Consider the following 21,948-nt stretch of genomic DNA (forward strand, 5'->3'; position numbering starts at 1 on the left):
CTGGCTTCAGACTGGGGTTTCAGTGGCCATTAGGACACTGTTCTGCCAAAGAAGTTATCAGTGTTTGTTTTCACATACAGCTCATAACATTATTTAAGCAGAGGAATATAAAAGCAGGACTTCTGGTGCTTAAAACTGTACCCCAGTCCACCTAAACTATATCTACTGATGTTTACTTTTCAGTGCACTTGTTCTGAACCTTCTGGGCTTGTGATTCTTAGACTTATTAAAAGCTGAAAATCTCTACTTGTGATCAATTTCAATAGGACAGCACTATTTTAATAGCACTCTTAAGTCCAATAGATAATTTAGTCCTCCCAGCAGGAATGTTATTAAAATATTGCAGTGATTTGTGTCCTGCTCTCTGCCATGTCCTTACTACACAGACTCACACAGACACACACAGTTTGTGGGAGAGACACACACATGGCCATGCTGGAAACAAAGGTAAAAACACCAGGAACATGAGGGGGAGAAGTAAGGATGTGGCAGAGATCAGGACACAAATCACTGCAATATTTTAATGATATTCCTACTGGGAGGACTAAATTATCTATTGGACTTAACCGAGCTATTAAAATAGTGCAGTTCTATTGAACTTCGCTTTTTTTTTTTTCCAGGTCTTAATATCTAATATATCTCTTCTATAGTATTTCTATAGGACATAAATATAGCTTGGATTGTATTTTTCATGTCTAGTTAATAGTCATAAAAATGTAACACAGTGGGAAATAGAACATGCAACTATCCAGATTCACTCCTACAGTGGAAGGCATTTATCTCAGCCACATACCTTGTATGCTTTGTGTGACTTTCACAACCTGATGAAGTGTTATACCCAACAAGGCCCTGGGCGCTCTCCCCTACTGCCTAATGGCCTACTCTAATGGCTGTTTGTCTTGTTTCATTGTAATTGGGGGGCAACTGACAATGCAGCAAAGTCTCTGCTGTCGCTTTTTACTACTGAGATTTGTCTGCTGGCCCCCTCTGGGTCCTGTGCTTTGTAGGTACCAGTTTCTTCTCTAATGATATCATAATTGCTGTTTTCCCACACAGTGGACAATGGTTGCCAAGCCTGAAGGTGGCCTAGAAAATGAGCTGGAGATCAAACCGGGGACACCATGACAATGAAGATAGTGCAGATGCATAAAAAATAAAGACATACTCATCAAAGGAGAATGTATTGCGGTCCCTTTTTAATACTGATGTGTCTCCCTCATTCTTTCCCTACCAGCCAAACCATATGGTTATCCACAATGCATCATTAGTGTAAAACAGAAATGCAAATGTGTTTTCTCTGTGTCAGTCAATGTCCCTGCAGTCAGTGTGTGTGTCCTTGAACAGGGTGTAAGAAGCTGAGATATTAACTTGACCCGTGTATTGATCCACACTGTTAGCCTGACATCCAGATGCACATTTACATACATTTACCAAGATGAACTAGCAATATTTTTCTTTTTCTTTTTTACGCTCCTTTCTTGAAAAGTCTGTTTCTACAATTAAAAAAAAAGACCAGCTCCAGTCCTCTCAGCACACTCAGAAAAGTGAGATAGCGCAGCCAGCGCTGTTTGAACAATCATTTCTCAGTCCAGCTGAATTCATGCTGACGCTCCAGTTTGCTCAGTTTGCTTTCTGAAAACTCCCCTCTTCCTCTTTTTAATCCTCTGGGTGGTGAGGTAGTGAGATGGTGAGGGGGGAGTGGAGAAAGAAGGAGAGACCAGCATTGAATGCTGACAGGGACATAACTTGCCTACCCTGCATACCTTGTTTACAGTCTCCCTCCCTGCTGCTATACCCTCCTCTCTCAATGGAGCCATAAAAAACAAATAGGGGCTTTTAGAGAAATTGCCTGTGCACTGAAGATTAATAACAGTTGCACAAGTTCACCCAAGAAAGTCTCCAGAAGCAAAAATGATATTGGAAGATTAAAAGTGCCACATCCCTAAATTGGAATGATTTAGTGCTCGGGCCGCTCTCTAACCAGCTTATTGGGAGTCAGGGCTTTGGTCTACCTGCCAGACAAAGAGCATCATTAAGTATTTACTTCTGGATGAGCGTCTACTGCATGATGAGCTGAGGGTGTTATCGATCCCGCGTGTCTGAGATTGAAGTGGCCTGGGAGTTGTGGCAGGAGCACAGAAAAGACAGGTCATCCTGTTTGAGTGCAGGTCAGCTTTTTGACATTTGCAGCAGAGTAGTTTAAAAAGAAGCGATGAGAACACCAATTTGACTTACTGACATCAACAACATTGTAGATCTTTTGGCGGGTTGTTTGACCCATTCAATGCACATTTACTATGCATTATCCCTTTATATTGAAGACTGTGGTTTAACCCACCAACCAGAAAGAGTGGTAAGAGTTTGTCAAATCAGTAACTTTTGATGAACTTACTGCTTGTCATCAGCAAAACTGAGAGGCTGGTTGATGAACTAAGAAGAAAGGAGGACAACATACACACCCCTGTTTGCATCAGTATGGCTGAGATGGAACAGGTGAGGCACAGAATAGTAAAGAACCAGTCATGCTGCCATCCCATCTACACACTGATGATGAAAGCTCAGACATGACCCCACCTCTTAAGGAAACCAAGGCTGATCATTTTAGTTGTTTTTAACATAGATGAGGAATAAAAGTCATGGCAATTGTAGACATCACAAGCCCATACAACCCAAGGCTCTGCAACAGGTCCAGAACATCACAGATAAAAGCATTAATGGGGATGAGAGAGGTCTGAGCCTGAAGGACTTTAAAATTATCGAGCAGTATCTTTTATAAGAATTTTTCACAAGGACTGAATTCATTCTCAACACCTCATCATGAAAAACTCTGTTTTATTAAAAAAAAACAAAAAAAACATGTTTTCTAATCATGGAAAAACTATATCTGCATGCTCTTGAAATGAGCCATCTAATGTCCATCATGAAAAAAACCCCACACTAAAAATAAGTTATTTAAGAATAGCTCATTTTTATTTTATTTTTGAGTTTCCAGTAAGGTCAAGTAGCCTCGTTTCCTTTGTCGCTGTAACAGTATTATCGTAATAACATCATATATTACTAAGGGAAAAAAACCCTAAATCTATTATTGTGAATATTCAGCCCCTGGTTAACCACGACACTTTGATCTGCATATTTTCAGCGGCGCCCCATAGTTTCTATGGTAACAAGGAGGCGCACACGTCTCCGGGGCAACCGGGTCTAAGCGTCTCAGAAGTTGATAGCAACCACTACAGAACGCAACAGGTGTCAAGTTTTTAGAATAATTAGTAATTCCAGCAACATTGCCCTTCGTTAATTTGGACTTCCACCAATAAAAGCTGTGGCAATGTCGATGAGGAGGAAGACGGAGCTAAACGCAGAGGGCTTCACCGTAAAGGCCACTTTGAAGAACGCAGTGGTGAGTGTAGTTGTTTCAGTTAGCACTAGCTATAATAGCAGTGGGGAGCGTTCATCCTGGAAGCCCAGGGATGGAGAATTTACGGTTTGCATTTTATAAGCAATTTTGTGAGAGAAGTGCCAAGCCCATTACGGAAGAATGTATAGAGCTGGTTACATACAGTTAGTCACATTGAATGTCATTATCATTGTAACTTTACCTGCTACAGTTAGAGAGAACTGGCATATAGTCTTATATTCAGGAAGTAACTGAATCTAATTCACCTCATTGGCTAGTTGAATCTCCTCTCTTCGCGATTGGCTTGTACTTGTCATGTTTCTTTACATTAAATGGTAAATGGACTTGTACTTATATAACGCTTTTCTGCTATAACTGAGCACCCAGAGCACTTCTTTGACACACTGCTTTTATTCTATCCTTTTAAATGCTATGTCTAGCATTAAACATAACACAACTTTCTGATTAGTGGACAATCTGCACTCCCTCCTGACAAATGTTTGTCTCTGTCTGAGACAAATGCTTAAATATGACTATAGGGATCTGCTAGAAATGGTATTAGACACATTTTAACCAATTTAAAGTTATTTATAAACGCTATGGGAAAAGAAAACAAATGTTTTCAAGCTATTGATCTAATTCCAGCTGAGATCATACTGCAGTTTTAGACTATTTAAGCTGTCATTCACAATTCAAAGAGCCGCTTGTCTGCTTCTTTCTCACACACATACTGATGGACAACTAGCAGTAAGGAACCTGGCAGTGACTAACAGCAGGGAACAGGTGACTGTCAAATTTTCAGAATAAAAGAACACAGTTGATCAAAAGAAGACCATTTTATCCATCCGTGTTCTTCCACTTAGCCATTTAAGGGTTGCGGAGGGACTGGAGCCTATCTCAGCTGTCATAGGGTGTGAGGTAGGGGTACCCTCTAAACAGGTCGCCAACCTATTGCAGCCCTTAATGAATACCCAATATGCTTTAAAATTTTGTAATCTACTAAAAAAACCACAGTTTCACACAGGAAGCGTTGCTGTTGATTACAGCCTGGATAAGTATAAGAGTTGAACAGGAGTCTCACCTTTTCTAAATAAATGTCTTCAGTTATTTAGTGGTTGTTATCATGATGCGTTCATGCTGTGAAATTTAAAAGAAAAATAAAGCAGCCACAGTTAACTTCAGACAATGAACACAATACTCAGATAATTTTGAAAACAGCAGACCTCAGTTATACACATTTATCCGCTTTAGGGGGTACAGATTTTCAAAATAAATACCCCCTATTGATTTATGTTTTTAATATCAAGTGCTATCTCTCTTCAGCTTTTCAGTCTACCTATTTATCTCCAACTTTTTTGCAGCAAGCCACAGAGTCAAGACTGGCGGTAGCAACAATCCGACCGCCATTTTTCCAGAAATTGCATGGTCTGTTATTTTTTGCTCTGCGGCAAAATGTCTGTGCACAAATCAACCCAGAGAGTTGAGGTAGCAATAGAAAAAATCAGAATGCCTGAACAAACTTTTCAACCATTATTCGTGTGTGTGTGTGTGTGTGTGTGTGTGTGTGTGTGTGTGTGTGTGTGTGTGTGTGTGTGTGTGTGTGTGTGTGTGTGTGTGTGTGTGTGTGTGTGTGTGTGTGTGTGTGTGTGTGTGTGTGTGTGTGTGTGTGTGTGTGTGTGTGTGTGTGTGTGACAAGCCTGAGTGGGTTTCACACAAACATGGACATTTGGGAACTCTAAAATTATCCAATAACATTTATGGACTAAAATGACACTTATAAAGCCCATTCAGAAGCTATATGGCAATGATTAGATGCTATGAAACGCAGAAACCGTGTGCTAAGAAAAATGCAAATGCTGTTTTTTTTTTTTTTTATAACAGCATTTTCCTTTTATAGACTAACGGGCTTGTGGGGTGGTGGAGTTGTGTGTAGCACGTGGTTTGAGCTTAAAAGCTTATAGTTTTGTTTTTGATTGCCTTGCTACAAATAGAAAAGGAACTGCATTTATTTTTGTACTGCCTCTTGTCTTACACTGAGAAAAACAAGAAACCTCCTGAATCTTGATTTCCTTGTCAAGAAGTCCCTATTTGGGACCTCAAGTGTAGTTAAACTGTTGAAGGGCTTGACTAATTTCCAAAGAAAGACTTTCTTCTTCTCATTTACTGCAAATGAAGATGGATCAGGAACGTGTAATAGGTTGTATGGCAGTGGACATTAGTCTCTATTGACTTCATGGACTTTATTACTTTATTGATTGGTCAGTAAAACTAGTTTTTGTCTGGCCAGAAATAGATTATTATTTAAAATCCAAATCTAATTTTATTTGGGCTTGACTGCTGTCTTGTGCAGAACTCCATATCATTTTACTTAAATAACTTATAGTTTACTGGAGTCTTTTTAATGAGTTTTTCGAAAACTACTGTGTCTGAGGAGTAAAGTTATGCTGTGCTTTGCTATTCTGGGATGTCTCACATTGAACATTTAAATGTCTTTCCTTTTATTTCAGTGACATATACAGGGGTTTTACTGCATCACAAACAATTTCAGTGCCCGGCAAAGGAAAAAACAGTGTATTAAAATATTTTTAAACATTTTTAAATTACTTTTCTTTATCAGTTCCCTGAAATAACAGTGAAATGCATAGACTTCTGTTAAGCAGATAAAGCAGATAGACTCATTGCTTTAACTATATGCAGAACAGTGTGCCTAATCAGATGCATAATAATGACCCAAACGTATGTGGTATACATATAGCCATGCATATGCACTTATGCTTGTTTAATTAAAACATGGTCAAACTTTCAAAGAATGAGGCCAGAATTAACACTTTACAGTTTTTTTTACTCTTGGGTCCATATTATGTCAAAAAAGGTAGAAATCCCAAAAAGGGTGATCTCATTGGTCAAGCCTTCTGTTTACAAATGGAAGCAAATGTAAAGGAAGTTGGTAAAAGGCTGAATGTGTGTTTCACACAAAGGATAAACTGCACCAACGACCAGCACAACATAAGTAATGATTCATTTTGAATGCTGAGTGCAAAGCTACTCTAGTCCAACAATAAAAATTCAGAGCTAAAATGAGCATAATAGGTCTTCTTTAAACACAAGCAGTGGTGTCATAGTCACACATTGTCAGATTACTTAAATGTAGCTTTAATAAAAGTTGCTCCAGTTCACCCACGAAAAGTCTCCAGAGTCAAGCAAGGCTGGAAGATTAACTGGAATGATTCAGTGCTCAGGCTGCACTTTAACCAGCTTGTTAAAAGTCAGGGTCTTGGCCTACCTGCCAGACAAAAAGGATCATTAAAGGTAGGGTGTACGTTTGTAGAAGCCAACAAGAGTAAACTATATTTTTTGAAAGCAAACAGCCAAATGATCCCACAACCTTCCCCTCCTTCCTGACTTCAGGAGCTTCTGCTCTGTCATTGTAAATACAGGGTGTATCAAAAAAAAAAAAAAAAAACCTGTCCCTTTTCAAAGGGCTATTGTTGCCTTTACAGTCGTTCTCGGTTGGCATAAAGGCAGTGGCAGCTGGTTAAAGGCAAAGCATGTCAGAGGCAACCACAATGTTTATATTTTGCTTAAATCTGACTGTTTTTTTTCCCCCAAACGCTCTGACAATTAGCCCTATTTCCTAGAGAACACAAAGCTCTTCATTAGAGCTTATTTCTTAAAGGGTGCATACTAAAAAACATGACAATATGCTGAATGACATGCTGAATTAGTAAAAAAATTAAAACTTTTCTTTCATCTGTAAGTTCAGAGAATTCCTTACATTTAGATTTATTGTTGTAAAGCTGTTATGTTGACAGCTTTGAGTTGGTTCATGGCCGTTTATGGTACTGTATTGGAAAGTGTGGCATTCTTGAATGAATATGAGCATCATTTTAAAACATTTTGTCAGAAGGTTTTTGGTTCTCAGGTCTGAGACATCTTGCCTATATGTGATGAATATTTGCAGAAGGGCCGCACAGTTCTGATGACAACGACAAACACTTGAACCTGAAGCCACAGCTGCTTTTTATTTTTTTGTAGCCGCGTCCACCTTGAGATGCAAAAGAGGCTGTGTAGAGCTATCATTGACTCGCTCTTCCTTTCTTGAAGGTCATAAACAAATCTGTTGTCAAGAGCTTTCATGAGGAAGGCTCCTGCAAAGCCCTTTAATATTCACCATCTCCCCAGAGGATCTGCTGTGTCTGGAACATGAATGATACGCGCACACCGGCATACCACTGGCTAAATCTTCAACAAAAACCATTACATTTTTCAGGGGCTTGCTTGTGTCTCTTGCTCCCTGTTTTGTTTTTTTGTCCCCCGTGGTCACGGACATTTCACTCCAGAGAGGGCAGCTTTGCGGAGAGCTGTGATTTGTAGGTAACGACAAGGCCATTTCAAGCCTTGAAAGGGTATGGGGACTTGAAGCATAGGCTTATTATGCTTTAAAGTATTTGTGGTTATAGAAATTGAATCAATAGCACAGGCCCCTGAAACCCTTCCACCTTTTTTTTTCTTTTTTCCAGTGATTCATCCTCAAGCATTTAAAGAGAAACAAGATGCACTTTACATTCTGGTGGGAGGTCGTCACTGTACGCTTCATATAGAGAGGGCAACAAAGCTGTTATTTTCTGTGTCAGAGGCTTATTCTGGCTTGATGACAAAAAGAAAAACCCAAAACAAACAAAAAAAAAACCAAGAAAAAAATAACAGGTTTGAGAGAGACTGCAAACAGCGGCGCAGTGCAGAAAAATGAATGGATATGACTACACACTTTACATGGAAAGAAATGCCCCCCCAAAAATGGTGTGAGTGAATGATACACATCACAAATTATGTTCAGGATCATATGGAAATATTTTTGTCATAAAAGAGAAATAAAGCATGAAAACAAGGTAAAAACAATAATTAATATACTCTTCCACCACAATCTTTACATATATCTTTATATATATCTGGCACAGGTGTAATCAGTCCTTAACAGTTAGATCTTAGTTTTTCGTACAACTGTTTTAAAACACAGTTAGCATCTTGCTCGTTAGCGCTAATGCTTCGCACAGTGGAGCTGTGAACTGTATTTGGGATTATGAATCCAAACTTTGTGGCACATGTTGTTCTGAGTGGCAGAGTGTCCCGTTATCTTTGCCTCACCTTCTTCCCTGTCATAAGGAGAAGCTGCTTGAGCCCGGAGGACAGTCAAGTCCTCCTCTCAGGTGTTTTTGGTTCAACTTTGAGCTCCTGTTCATCACCTATGCTGTGGCTGAATGGAATGTCATTCCATTCAGCCACTGCAAGTATTGCAGTGAAATTTTGGAGATTCACAAAACTAAGTATCTATGTATATACTTGGTAGAAGCAGATTTCTGTAGTCAACCTTGTTTGAGTTGTCAGAGTCAGAGATGTGGGCAACCAGTCAAAGGTGTTTAATCAGGGCATGTTATTACATCTCGCTGCATGAATACCATTCTGAAAATAAAAACATTGGTCAATAACTATTGAGCTCACAGATCTGTCTTCTGGGTTGGGTATTGATTTATCGAATCCTGAAGATTAAATTAGAGTAGAATATATGACCTCTGATGATTGTCATGCCCTGAGATTGATTTATGTAGTCTGTAATTTGTTGGATTTTTGCCATCACACATCCTGCAATGTTTCCTCTCTGTGTGTACTGCTTTTATGCTTAAACAACCTCAGCTCTGAGGTCTTTCAAGTTCTTAGATGTCACAAAGTCCTTTATCTAGAGAAATCCTCCTTTCTCAGGTGATAAAAGAAAGTTTCAAACATTTCTGCAGTCATATTTCATACACTCTACATATAATAGTCTGCAATAGTCTTAGTAAATAATATGCTATACCTTTAAAGTAATGATTATTTTATGAGCAATAAAATTTTTTTAAAAAGCACCAGGCAATTTTTGGAGGTACACTTTTTTTTTTTTTTTTTTTTTTTACATTTGCACAAAATCAAGATCTAAATCTGGAGATTCGTGTGCCAAGGGACATGCCAAAGGATGTGCAACAAGGGCAGGACAATATGGCCAAAAATATTTATCACGATATATATTTGAAAATTTGCGATAACGATATAACTGACGATATAATTGACGCGAGACAAAATACCTTACTCCACAACTTTATTAGTGCAACCCCCCTGGGCCATGTCATACCATGAACGGTATGATATGGCCCAGCCCTAGGTGCAACCACTCTTTCTCAGATTAACTAATACTTAATACTTCATAAACTTAAAGAAATAACAGCGCAATAACCAGCTGCATCTTCAGTGAGTCCCTACAGTTCCACCTAGTTTTAAAAAGTTTTAATTTTGGGCTAACATATGAAACACAAAATGATGGCATGTCTTTTGGAAACAATGTGTTGCATCCTTGCAAGTAGAAGAAGAATCAAGGGGCTCAAATCCATGTGGTCATCCAACACCTTACAGCGACAGTTAATGTTGGTTTTTCCTGTAATATGTCACCTGTCTGAATCTCTGCAATGTAATACAGGGAGTGCAGAATTATTAGGCAAGTTGTATTTTTGAGGAATAATTTTATTATTGAACAACAACCATGTTCTCAATGAACCCAAAAAACTCATTAATATCAAAGCTGAATGTTTTTGGAAGTAGTTTTTAGTTTGTTTTTAGTTTTAGCTATTTTAGGGGGATATCTGTGTGTGCAGGTGACTATTACTGTGCATAATTATTAGGCAACTTAACAAAAAACAAATATATACCCATTTCAATGATTTATTTTTACCAGTGAAACCAATATAACATCTCCACATTCACAAATATACATTTCTGACATACAAAAACAAATCAGCGACCAATATAGCCACCTTTCTTTGCAAGGACACTCAAAAGCCTGCCATCCATGGATTCTGTCAGTGTTTTGATCTGTTCACCATCAACATTGCGTGCAGCAGCAACCACAGCCTCCCAGACACTGTTCAGAGAGGTGTACTGTTTTCCCTCCTTCTAAATCTCACATTTGATGATGGACCACAGGTTCTCAATGGGGTTCAGATCAGGTGAACAAGGAGGTCATGTCATTAGTTTTTCTTCTTTTATACCCTTTCTTGCCAGCCACGCTGTGGAGTACTTGGACGCATGTGATGGAGCATTGTCCTGCATGAAAATCATGTTTTTCTTGAAGGATGCAGACTTCTTCCTGTACCACTGCTTGAAGAAGGTGTCTTCCAGAAACTGGCAGTAGGACTGGGAGTTGAGCTTGACTCCATCCTCAACCCGAAAAGGCCCCACAAGCTCATCTTTGATGATACCAGCCCAAACCAGTACTCCACCTCCACCTTGCTGGCGTCTGAGTCGGACTGGAGCTCTCTGCCCTTTACCAATCCAGCCACGGGCCCATCCATCTGGCCCATCAAGACTCACTCTCATTTCATCAGTCCATAAACCCTTAGAAAAATCAGTCTTGAGATATTTCTTGGCCCAGTCTTGACGTTTCAGCTTGTGTGTCTTGTTCAGTGGTGGTCGTCTTTCAGCCTTTCTTACCTTGGCCATGTCTCTGAGTATTGCACACCTTGTGCTTTTGGGCACTCCAGTGATGTTGCAGCTCTGAAATATGGCCAAACTGGTGGCAAGTGGCATCTTGGCAGCTGCACGCTTGACTTTTCTCAGTTCATGGGCAGTTATTTTGTGCCTTGGTTTTTCCACACGCTTCTTGCGACCCTGTTGACTATTTTGAATGAAACGCTTGATTGTTCGATGATCACGCTTCAGAAGCTTTGCAATTTTGAGACTGCTGCATCCCTCTGCAAGATATCTCACTATTTTTGACTTTTCTGAGCCTGTCAAGTCCTTCTTTTGACCCATTTTGCCAAAGGAAAGGATGTTGCCTAATAATTATGCACACCTGATATAGGGTGTTGATGTCATTAGACCACACCCCTTCTCATTACAGAGATGCACATCACCTAATATGCTTAATTGGTAGTAGGCTTTCGAGCCTATACAGCTTGGAGTAAGACAACATGCATGAAGAGGATGAAGTGGACAAAATACTCATTTGCCTAATAATTCTGCACTCCCTGTACATGCTCAAGTACATGAACACAACCCTCTCATGCTCTGCTGCACAGTTCACCTTAGAGGGCAAATTGATACAATCTACACTAGAGCCCAACATCAACTTTTGTGTAACAAGGCTCTGCAGATTGCTGAGATGATAGATTTTGGAAAATCACAACTCATTTACTGTTTACTTGGTCTCTGTGGTAAAACCAAGGCCAGCAAACAGTGTCCCCAAGACTCATACAAGGCTCCCCACTATCCGCTAACTCCAGTCCCCCAGTCCTGCCGTCATCCTGCCTTTTCACCCCACTAACCTCAGGGGACAGATGGGATACTCCATGCCAGCGAACATGACCTCCATATCTTATCCTTCCCCCGCAGCATAATCATTATATACCTGAGCAGATGTCTCAGCCCCTTATACAGTCTCCCCTGCTATTCTCTTGCTCTCCCTTGTTCTCTCTTTCTTTCATTTCAGAACCTTTATTCAACCAGCCAGTACTCTGGAGATGAAAACATTTATGCAGAGAAACAATGGGCTATCAGACTATTACTTCATATGCACTCTAAATCATAAACTAAATCAATTAAATAATAATGACAGTAAATTAAAAAGCAACAGAGCATAGATGCATTTTGATTTAATTGTATTGTATCATAGTAATTTGCTTTAGTGGATAGTTTGGAAGGATGCTTTGTAGAGAGTGTGTCAGAGATGTGTATATGCACATCTTAGCTATTTGTTTTCAATGCTCTAGCCCCAGAGTGTCATCGTAATAAATGAATCCATCTGAACAAATTAAACAAGTGACAGCTTCGAATTGATCCTTGATTAGGGCTTTAAATGAATGTAGAATTTCAGTACAACTCGATTAAATGTAAACTGACTTTAAAAATGTAATGTAAACTTGGTTAAAATGCTGTCTCAAATTTGATTTGTTTAGAAGATTTCAAAGTTTTTCTAATAGCTTTATGCGCATTAGTTAAAGCTTGATTGAAAACGATTAAACCCGATTCACTGAAAAACACCATAGGGTGGAATAATCATAGCAAACACAATAAGACAACAATAAGAGTCTGAAATAAAAATGAGGCTATTTCAGATAAACGATAGCAGCAGTTTTTTTCCTTTTTGACCAAGATTGAATCCTTGAAATTTTTTATGAAGATGAATCTGCCTATTTACTACTCTCACTTGCCATCAAAATCATTCTCCCCCATCACTCTGAACACGTTTACTGACACAGAGACTCATAATGTGCCCAGCATGAGCCATAAATTGCCCATGAAGCACACTCAGGTATTTTGTGTCTGTGTTGTGTCTTGCCTATGCAAGGCAAGGCATACTGAGCAAAGTTGGATGTCCTCACCCATCCGCTTGGCCGCCACACTTGAACTGCCTCCCGGAAATGTTTTCTAAACCAGCAGTACTTGTAGGGACACACGCACTATTTTTCCGTATCCGTCTTTCCCTTCCCTCGCTCCCGTGTGTTCATCTTATCAGCACCACAAGCCTGCAGTCCATCCCAGCAAACAGCTGGGTTATTTGAGGAAGAATTGAGTCATGGTACAAAAAAGGTTAAATTGGCAACGGACTCTGGAGGCCTGCTGGCATTTCCATTACTATCGATCAACCACGGAGCCTAAAGGTCTTAAGCGCACAAAACATTGGCTGACTTGGACATCTTACAGTTTTCCTCATAACTTCGTACGTTGTTCTTTGCATGAAATACTGCATAGAAATGACAATACATTTTAAGCATTATATAAAGATGAAATCCATGAAATGCCGCTAATTTAAAGTCACCTTAAAAGAGGAAAAAAAGTTTGCTTCTGCAATGCCCATTTGAAACTTTGCTTTGATCCTGGATTTTAGATCACATTGAAGATCTACATTTCTGCTCAGGGTAAATTTGGCAGAACTTACAAAAAGCAGTTTCTCTGATTCATGTTCTCTCACCAGGTATCAACAAATAGATTAGGTTATAATTGATAGCATGGCGTCTGAAGTGCACGTCTGCTGAAATGTCTGTGACCTTTTCCGTGATTGAGGAAAAACACCGTCAGTAAACTTCAGTCAGATATGTGGAAGTATTTCCACAACATTCTATCATGACCTTACAGGAAGTGCTCAGCTGATTATATCTATTATGTTTGCCTTCCTCTGAGCTTGGTTGACAATTATACTGGCCTCTGTGTTTGTTATGTTCTCCTTCATGCCCTTGTAGCTTGAATTCTAATTAGATAGCGTTTAATAGCGAATGTTTATTGCTCCTTGCAGGGCCTCTATTTTCGGCTCAAGAGTTAATTAGCCCTATGTCATGTGATAACCATCACTGAGGGCATCTAGACCTATGCCATTTCTATGAGCAGTGTCCTTGTATAAAAGCTGCCATTTTTTTTTTTTTTTTTTTTTTTTTTTTCTTTTTGTTTGTTAGGTACAAAATTGCTAGAAATGATCAGGAATTACCATAAAATGTGTTTTCTTAACATATTTTGCTTAATATGTTGCCAGTGAAGTCTGTTATAAGCTGTAAGACAGGGTATTTTACAGCTTTCACATTGATTTTCTCCCAAATGGTTGTGAGTGGAAGTTGCTGGAAGTCACTGTAAAATTGATTAATAAAACCCTAATCAAGCAGGCCTAGAAATCAGTCAGTGACCCAGTGATAACCACTGGGTCACCAGAAGAACCAGTTCTGTTTACATGGTACATGCTCAGCTTAGGTAGCATTATTAGAAGACATAGGCATGGCACGGGTGTGGTCTCTGGCTCTGCGGCAGTGGAGGGGTGGTACAGTAGGCTCATGAGGCTGTGCCGGGAAGACGGTGGGGACGGGTGAGAGGGATTACAACTATTGAACTCTGCCCCTTTTTAGTGCCTGGACTCAGGAAGGAGCAGTGTGTGGTGTTTAAAGGAGCTGGGAAGCTGGCCTTATGGTGGAATATATACAGTGCAGAAGCAGTGGGAACGCAGTATTTAAAAATAAAGGTGCTTAGAAGTGACACTTGAACACTGTGTGGGTCCTGATCATTTCACACATATATTTTCATTGATATCCAAATGATGCCCAGCTTTGTCTTTCTATTTAGTTAGGTTACAAGAATATCTTAAAGACATAAAGGCCTGCAGGACCTCTAACCAGATGCTTACTTTGGAAGGCATTACCTTGGCCTCCAGTCACATTGTGAGGAATATTGGAGTTATTTTTGAGACACAAACTGCTTACTTGTGGTTCCTAGGATAAACTAAAGTATTTTTAGAAGTTCTTGTCACTTAACAGTCATCTTTAAGACCTTGCTCACACTTAATTGTGGAAAATTCATTTAAAACATTATTTAATAACTGTTTTAGCCATCCCCAAAACCGTATATATAAAAACAATTTTGCAGACTTTACCATAAAATAAAATCCCTTTTCCTTACAGTTATAACTCAGTCTTTGTCGTTTGCATAGGACCATGTCCCTGGCCCATTTTGGCAGGTTTTTGCTGAGTCTACCACATGTTTGTTGTGCTTCAGGAACAATAAACAATAACAGTTTTCACTCCAGATATCCTTCCTGAGCCAGCCTTCCCATTTATCAAGGCCTGGGACCAGCACTAGGTTTTTTTTTTTTTTTTTCCAAGTATCAAACCAAGGATCTTTCACATGTGAAGCAAATGGATAAACCACAGTAAGTAGCCACTTCCAGAACCTTTCATGCTACTGCCTAGAGTTGCAAGGTTGCTTGATTACATAAGCAAGTCAGATTTACAGGTTTGTCTGAGGGGGGAAAAAAAAATCAGTGATTTGAATTCTATTTTGCAATGAGTAGGCTTGTGTGTGTGGTGGTTCAGAGTGAAGGTGGCTGACTGTGAAACTTTAACATATCGTGTAATGCTAGCTTTTGCTCACGTAATGTGTTTTTCTGTTTGAGTTGCTGTTTGGTTTATGCAATAAACCTTGATTGGGCTTATACTGTGCTTTGAGCAGCTTTCAAAATGTTTACCTCATGATAGACATCTGAAAATGACTGACAGTAAGGAAGCAAGAAATAAATCCTTTTAAATAAACCTTTTAAATCGCAGTGTTCTGTTCACTTTCTTTTTTTTGTGCTACATTCCTTTGCACAAAGCCATCCAAAATGTTATACTGACAGTATTTCAGAAGCTGCACCCTCTCTCCGGCATTAGTGTGTTATCTTTAAGTCCGGTGTCCTCTTTTGGACAAGGTTGTATTGTCGCACCGCAGTCCCTGCTCACTCCTTTAAGTCCTTCATCTTTGGTGTCATGAGGAATGGCATGGCCAGAGCATTTCCAGGCATATACCGGTGCTACTCATAAACCATAATAATCTATTTTATGTGACTTATATGACCTAAATACCAGTCCTTAAAATCATAATTAGAAATGCTCCAAATAGTTAATTTCCATTCAGCAGGATTTGAGTGATGTACATTGTGTGCCCATTAAACTACTATTAGTTTCAGTCTGTGACCACTTTTTTTAATCCAGTTTGTTTGCATTTTGCCATCTTTTTTAAGCGTGTGCTTTGGCTCATTACCAGTTAAGAACTCTTTCATAGCTGAAAACAGTATTCATAATTTTACCTCAACATTAAGTCATACTGTTATGTGTGTGTGCATTTAGAATATACCTGCTAGTGACAGGGGCAAACTTTAATATAAATGAGGATGCGATCAAGTGTGGTACACTGATGAGATATTAGATGACATACACACATCCTCCATCATTATCACCCGTCGCACTGACTTGTCCTTGCCAGAGGAGAATGGCCTCTTCTGAGTCTTCTAATTGTCCGATGTTAAGTGTGTGTTATGAACTTGACTACAGGGTCAGATGTGACAGCTCGCATACTGCCTACATCAACATAATGGGGACCAGTGGCAAAAAAAATCAATGTATTTGACAAACGCAGTTGTTCCAATCCAATAATACCAAGTGGTGGCCTTTGTTTCGCCACCCCCTACTTTGAAAATCTTTTAAAATCGCCATCACGCTAAAACATTGGCCCGAGCTTTTGAATTTTGGTGACCAGCACAGAGACCAAAAATGCCTTTTTATCTGTAACCCCTCAAGGACAATAACAAAATCTGCTATCCATTAGTGGAACACAGCAATTGAAATCGTGTTATGATTTTTAGAAAACAAATGTGTTTAAATGTAAAAGAATGTGTCTGTCACAATGCTTATTAACTAGATGCTTTCTGTAAAGAGAAAAGGGATGGTAGGGCAGAGCAAAGCAGCACCAGCAGCGCAAAGGATGCAGTTTAAAAAGCACAGCAGCCAACATCATAGATGGTGCTCCAGGGCTGTGGTGTTCTTCACCCGGTGCCAAGAAAGTAAACCTGCAAACCCTTTGAGATTAGAAGCAGTGTGTATGTTCCCTTCGAAATTCCACTGAGGATTACTCTGCTATTTAGCTCATGCCTTACATCCAGCTGAGCTGAAGTGCTCCCAGTTGAAGGTGTGCTGGAGGCAACAGCTCTGCTGCAGCAAGCTGGAGAAGGCAGGGAAAGGGAAGAGCTGGAAGGGAAAAGTACTCTGATACTGTCAGAAGTGATCCACATCACGGCCCAGCAACCCCCCTCTGCTCCAGCCACTTCTGCTCATTACGATCGTCGTCCGGAAACACCAAGCAAATTCCACTAACGAGTGTTTGATCAACACACCAAGCTGTAGCAGAAGAAGACAGGCAACCTGTTCATGACTCATTCCCTCTCTCTATCTCTCTCCTTCTCTGTCTTTCTCTACCTTTCTCTCTCTTCTACTTCTGTCTGTATTTTTTCCCTCTATCCCTCCCACTCCCTTAAGACAGAGGAGAACAAAGGGAGAGACAGAAGAAAAGCAATATAACCTCTTGGCCCTTATCTTCGGAGCACACCAGAGCATGTCTGGCCTCAGACAAGGCTTTGCCTGTCCTTTGAAGGAGCTCATCTCCCTTTGATTTCAGCCAAATGGTTCAGCACAGTGACAGATGCTCAACTTTCCATCTGCCACTCTGACACCCATCTCTTTAGTGTTGTTGAATCTAACTGACTTTGTTTGGACTGTCTGTCTGGCTGTCTGAATAAGGTTGTGACACGGATGCTGATGTGAGTGTTAATGTAAGATATTGTGGTTAAGACCTTCAGTTATAAAAGATAAAAGAAATTCCCTGCCGCCTTTTTTCTTTTTAGGTCGTCTGGACTGTCTTGGTTGTACTTTTATGATAACACTTTACACTTTTAGTTGATGCTCTGATACTGAGTGATTTAATGAGGAGTTTTAAGGGTCATCATCATATTACCTTGACAATATTCCTCTGAGATGGGCCAGAGAAAGACATAAAAATTCAAGCCAAGGAGAGTCAGGCAGCCTTTTTATGAGAGGAAACTCAAGGCAGTTGAGGGGAAAGATATAGAAGAGTGATAAAATTCAAGAGGGAGAGGATGACGTAGCACATCTCATAATCGGTAAGCGTTTTATGAGTTAGGGAGAATGTGCTGCTCAGATTGAACTTCTGCTGTTGCTAAATGAACAGGAAAATAATCTCTTCAATGATTGCACTGGTGTGGTCTGTTTCTGACATCTTTCACGCTGACTGTAAGCTAAATCACTGGTGTTTGAGAACAAGACTGGAGGCACACAGTTTGCTATTGTAGCAAACCCGTTATTTACTATTCCTCATTCACACAGCCTTGATTTATGCCTGTCATCAAAGGTGTGAGATAGAGGAGGTGGCGCAGCAAGACTCATACTAATAGCCTAGACACCTGTTTCACTGTCAGAGCATCAGCAACCTGCAATGCAGAGCAAGAGGTGGAGAAGTAGGAGGAGTGATTGAATAGAAGGTGGGTAGCTAGATGAATGGATCGCACTGTAAGAGAATGATACTGAAGTAAATCTCTATGACTTTAGTAGAAATCGTGTTTTCTGAATAAATCAGCTCAAAAGCCAGGTGTTGCTGGCACAGCAGGCTTTGAGGTATGGCTTTGCTTTAGTTTTGTTTTTATTTGTTTGTTTGTTTGACTGTCTGCATGTGTTATTGCCTCCCTGTAGCTCAGCTAAAAGTGCCGCCTCTCTCTCTGAGAGAGCTGCTGAAGCAACAAGCTCAGTGTGTGATTTGAGAAGATGGAGTGCCTGTTTTTAAGGCACTTGGGCAGCAAAATGTTTTTTTTTTCTTTTGTATTGGAGGGACTGTCATTCAAAGAAGTCTTTGCAGGAGGTCACAATAGTAGCCCTCTGGTCTTTTATTTTTCACTGTCTATAACCCAAACAAAACTTTTTGCCTAACATGCATTTGTGTGACTTGATGAGTTCAGCTGATTTTGGCTAGCTGTCTGTGTAGGGTGTTTGGTCGCAGTGATGTAGCCTTCAGTGTGCTTTCCTCCCTTTAATTTGTATAAAGGTCAAATTTCAGACCTCTGGTCTCTGTAAGCAAACTTCCAGCTTCGTTTCTAACAGACGGCCTTACAGGCAGCAAGACTGATTTCCAGGAATAGAAAGTCACACTGGGCTTGCGATAAGACCAAGGGCCTGGGGTTCGTTTTGCAATACATACTAATCACCTAGATAATGTTCTTCAGTGTTAAACAATATTCCCATATCAGAGGTAGAACCTGTATCGCTTACCATGTGCAGCCTGCTTATCTCCTCGCGCCTCCCAATGCTCCTCAGGGATCTGTCAGTGCTGGGCTACCTGTGACACCTGGGAATGTCTGTGTACGTGGCTGTGGTGTGTTGTGGATGAAGCTGCAGACTGACCTGCGCTCTCCTGTCTCATCTTTATGGCTGTCTGTCTGCAGCTCTGTGGTGAAATCGATGGCCTCCTGTTGCTCTGGGTCTGTTCTTTTCCTGTCCCTGCCCCCGGAGGCTTGTTGATAACCCTTCCACAGCTCCCATGCTGCTCCCTTTCTAAAGTATGTGGTCATACCTGTGTTTACCTGTTGGCTGGTCTCACCATTAATCGCCTCATCTCCTAGCTTAGACTTCTTCTAGCCTTCTTGCACATCTCAGCATTTCTCTGGTTGGCTATTTAATTTCCACTAATGCGTCCTTATCTGCTGAAGTGGCTGTCTTCTTACTGCCTGCAAATAAGACACGCGGTTAAGTTTAAACTTCTGGATGAGTCATGCAGATGTTTCTGAGCTTTGGCCACAACTAACAAAGTGTGTTGTTATACTGAGTTCATGAACATTAAGTTTCTGTGAGGTGGTTTTCAGTTAGTCCTCTTTTAAATGCAGTTATGAGGATGGTTATTGACAAGAAGCTAGTTATTCAGTGAGTAAAACTGGGAGGAGAGTCAAATTCCTGATTCTCAGCAGCAGAAGTGGCAATGGAAGGGATCTATAGGTCCTCTTGTGTGTGTCATTAATTTCACGGCCTTGAGCTGTGTTTTAATACCTTCAGGTGTCGTTACTGATTGGAGCTGTAAACTCACAGCATTGGATCAGCGCATGTCCTGCTCTTTTAACAGTCAGAAATAAAAAATAAAAAATAAAAAAAAGTCAGCTTGTCTTACAGAGATGTTTATATGCTTGTTTCCATGTATGTGTGTGTAATGATGTGGTCACAGTGACTCAGTTACGTAAAAGTCGATGCAGTCATGTGAATTACGGTAAACTGTTTGTTAGGGAATGGCTGATTTCCAACTGCTTGATCCAGCCTGATGACCAGCTGGGATGCCTCATATATTTCTGTTTATGAGTTTCATACATTTAAAACACATACACAACTCAGAACCAGCCACAAGCCAGCAGCCTTGGTATGAGCAAAGGATCCAAACGCTTATAAAGTGGCACACAGGCGGAAATAAATAGCTAGAAAATGGAGTGGGCCTACATGCACGAGACGGATGCAAACAAAGTGAACAAAACGTAAGCCCTTCATTTTGATGTTGCAAAAATCAAAACTTTAACAAAGTCCACAACTGAACATGAAACAGGAGTTCAAAACATACAAAAGGAGCTTAAGATTCACCAAGGGGATGCACAAACAAAGGAGCAGAAACAGAGTAGCTCAGCAGACTGCAAACAAAGAACAAACGGGAAGACATTTCTATATATACACACACAGGAGTGACAGATCATTAGACACAGGTGGGAAATGGGAAGTAGTCAAGAGGGCATTAATACTGAAACATGAACCCATGAAACATGAAAAGGAATACTAAACATTAAGACCCTGAATTGGATAAGTTGATAGGAAAATAGATGAAAGGATGATACAGATATCGGCCAATTTTGTTTGTTTGCCTTCCATTTTAAAACACTTGTATTATTAAATGTTCAGAAAATCATCTGCATCAGTCTGATCAGCATTGCACCCCTGCTCTTTATCATTCTGTATTTTGCTAAACAAATGAAACAAACACTAAAATGCAAAAATGAGAACTAGCACTAAAAGATCTATTTAAATAAAAGTTGTTTGAGTCCATCTGCATGACGGTTTATGTGGGTTCAACACCTCTTGTGCATATGTGTTGCACCATAAGTATTCACGTGGTCTTTCCTTTCTAAAGTTTAACCTCCCAGGCTCAGTGCATTTGGTTTTCCATTCACTTAACAAGGAGCAGGAGCTAACATTTTCTGCCTTTTCCATGCAGGCTTATTCACTGTGTGCCATCATCTCAACTGTGGTTTGGTGATACGAATCATCCAATAGGGCTCCGTAAGCACAAGGCTGCCCTGCTGCCTGGCTGATAAGTGGGCCACACAGAGAAGATGGAAAATACTCAGGGCATTCTCCCTCCCTCTCTCTCTCTCCCTTGCTCTGTCTCGCTCGCTCTCTTTTCTCTCCCTCGCACAGCTCCTCTTTCATTTACACTCCTCCTCTCGCACTCCTACCTCAAACTCTTTCTTTCACATCCCCTTAACGTTTCCCCGTGTCTGTGCTGTTCTTTTAAGTGATGGGGTTAAACTAGAGGAGACAGAAAACAGTGGGGCGCTCTTCAATGCTTGACGATGCTTTTTGAAGTTCTTCTTTAAAGTTGTCCCTCTCGAGCACAGTTCAATAGTAGGTGGCTGTCACCTGTTTCATCCTCCTGTCTTTGTAGTGACATGAGGCGTGTAGTGCCGTCTTTACCTTGCCGTGTCGTCATTTTTCATTACTAACATCCCTGCCCTTGTGCCTGTGTGCACGATATTGTTGACGCAAATGCCTGTGACACAATGACAATAAAGCAGCACCTCTATGTACCTGTGACTCAGAACAAAAGAGTCTGTTACCTTTCATCAGTCTGTGGTTTTCCCGTCCAGCGAGACCGCTTTACCCATTTGTTCTCATCCGACCTTGTCTCTCGCAACGCGGCTAATTTCTGCCCATAATGAAACTCACTGCACTTGCTGTTTGGTCATGAGAAATTAATGAAGTGTTGCACAAATATTGTGCATTTATTCTTCTGAAAGGAATCTGCCTCCCACCAGTCTGTGCTTTGCCCTGCAGAGGGAATGAGTTAGCAGAAATATTGTGTTGAATGATTGCTTGGACATGGCTGTGTAACACTGGCTCCCTAACAGCCTAAATACCTCCATTATT

The 21,948-nt window shown here is 40.3% G+C and overlaps 1 protein-coding gene across 2 annotated transcripts in view; it reads left to right on the forward strand.

The window, feature by feature from the left end:
- Window positions 1–3,194: 3,194 nt before the first annotated feature.
- The window catches only part of pacrg (PARK2 co-regulated), a 149,600-nt gene continuing 130,846 nt past the window's right edge, over window positions 3,195–21,948 (forward strand). For both annotated transcript variants that reach the window (XM_084915027.1, XM_084915026.1), the window contains exon 1: window positions 3,195–3,397. In XM_084915027.1, the coding sequence (XP_084771153.1) occupies window positions 3,326–3,397 (72 nt within the window). In that variant the 5' untranslated portion in view covers window positions 3,195–3,325. The remainder of the gene's footprint in view (window positions 3,398–21,948) is intronic.

The sequence above is a fragment of the Perissodus microlepis genome, chromosome 19, assembly GCF_051167445.1.
Source record: "Perissodus microlepis isolate ML-2025 ecotype Zambia chromosome 19, ASM5116744v1, whole genome shotgun sequence".
NCBI lineage: Eukaryota > Metazoa > Chordata > Actinopteri > Cichliformes > Cichlidae > Perissodus > Perissodus microlepis.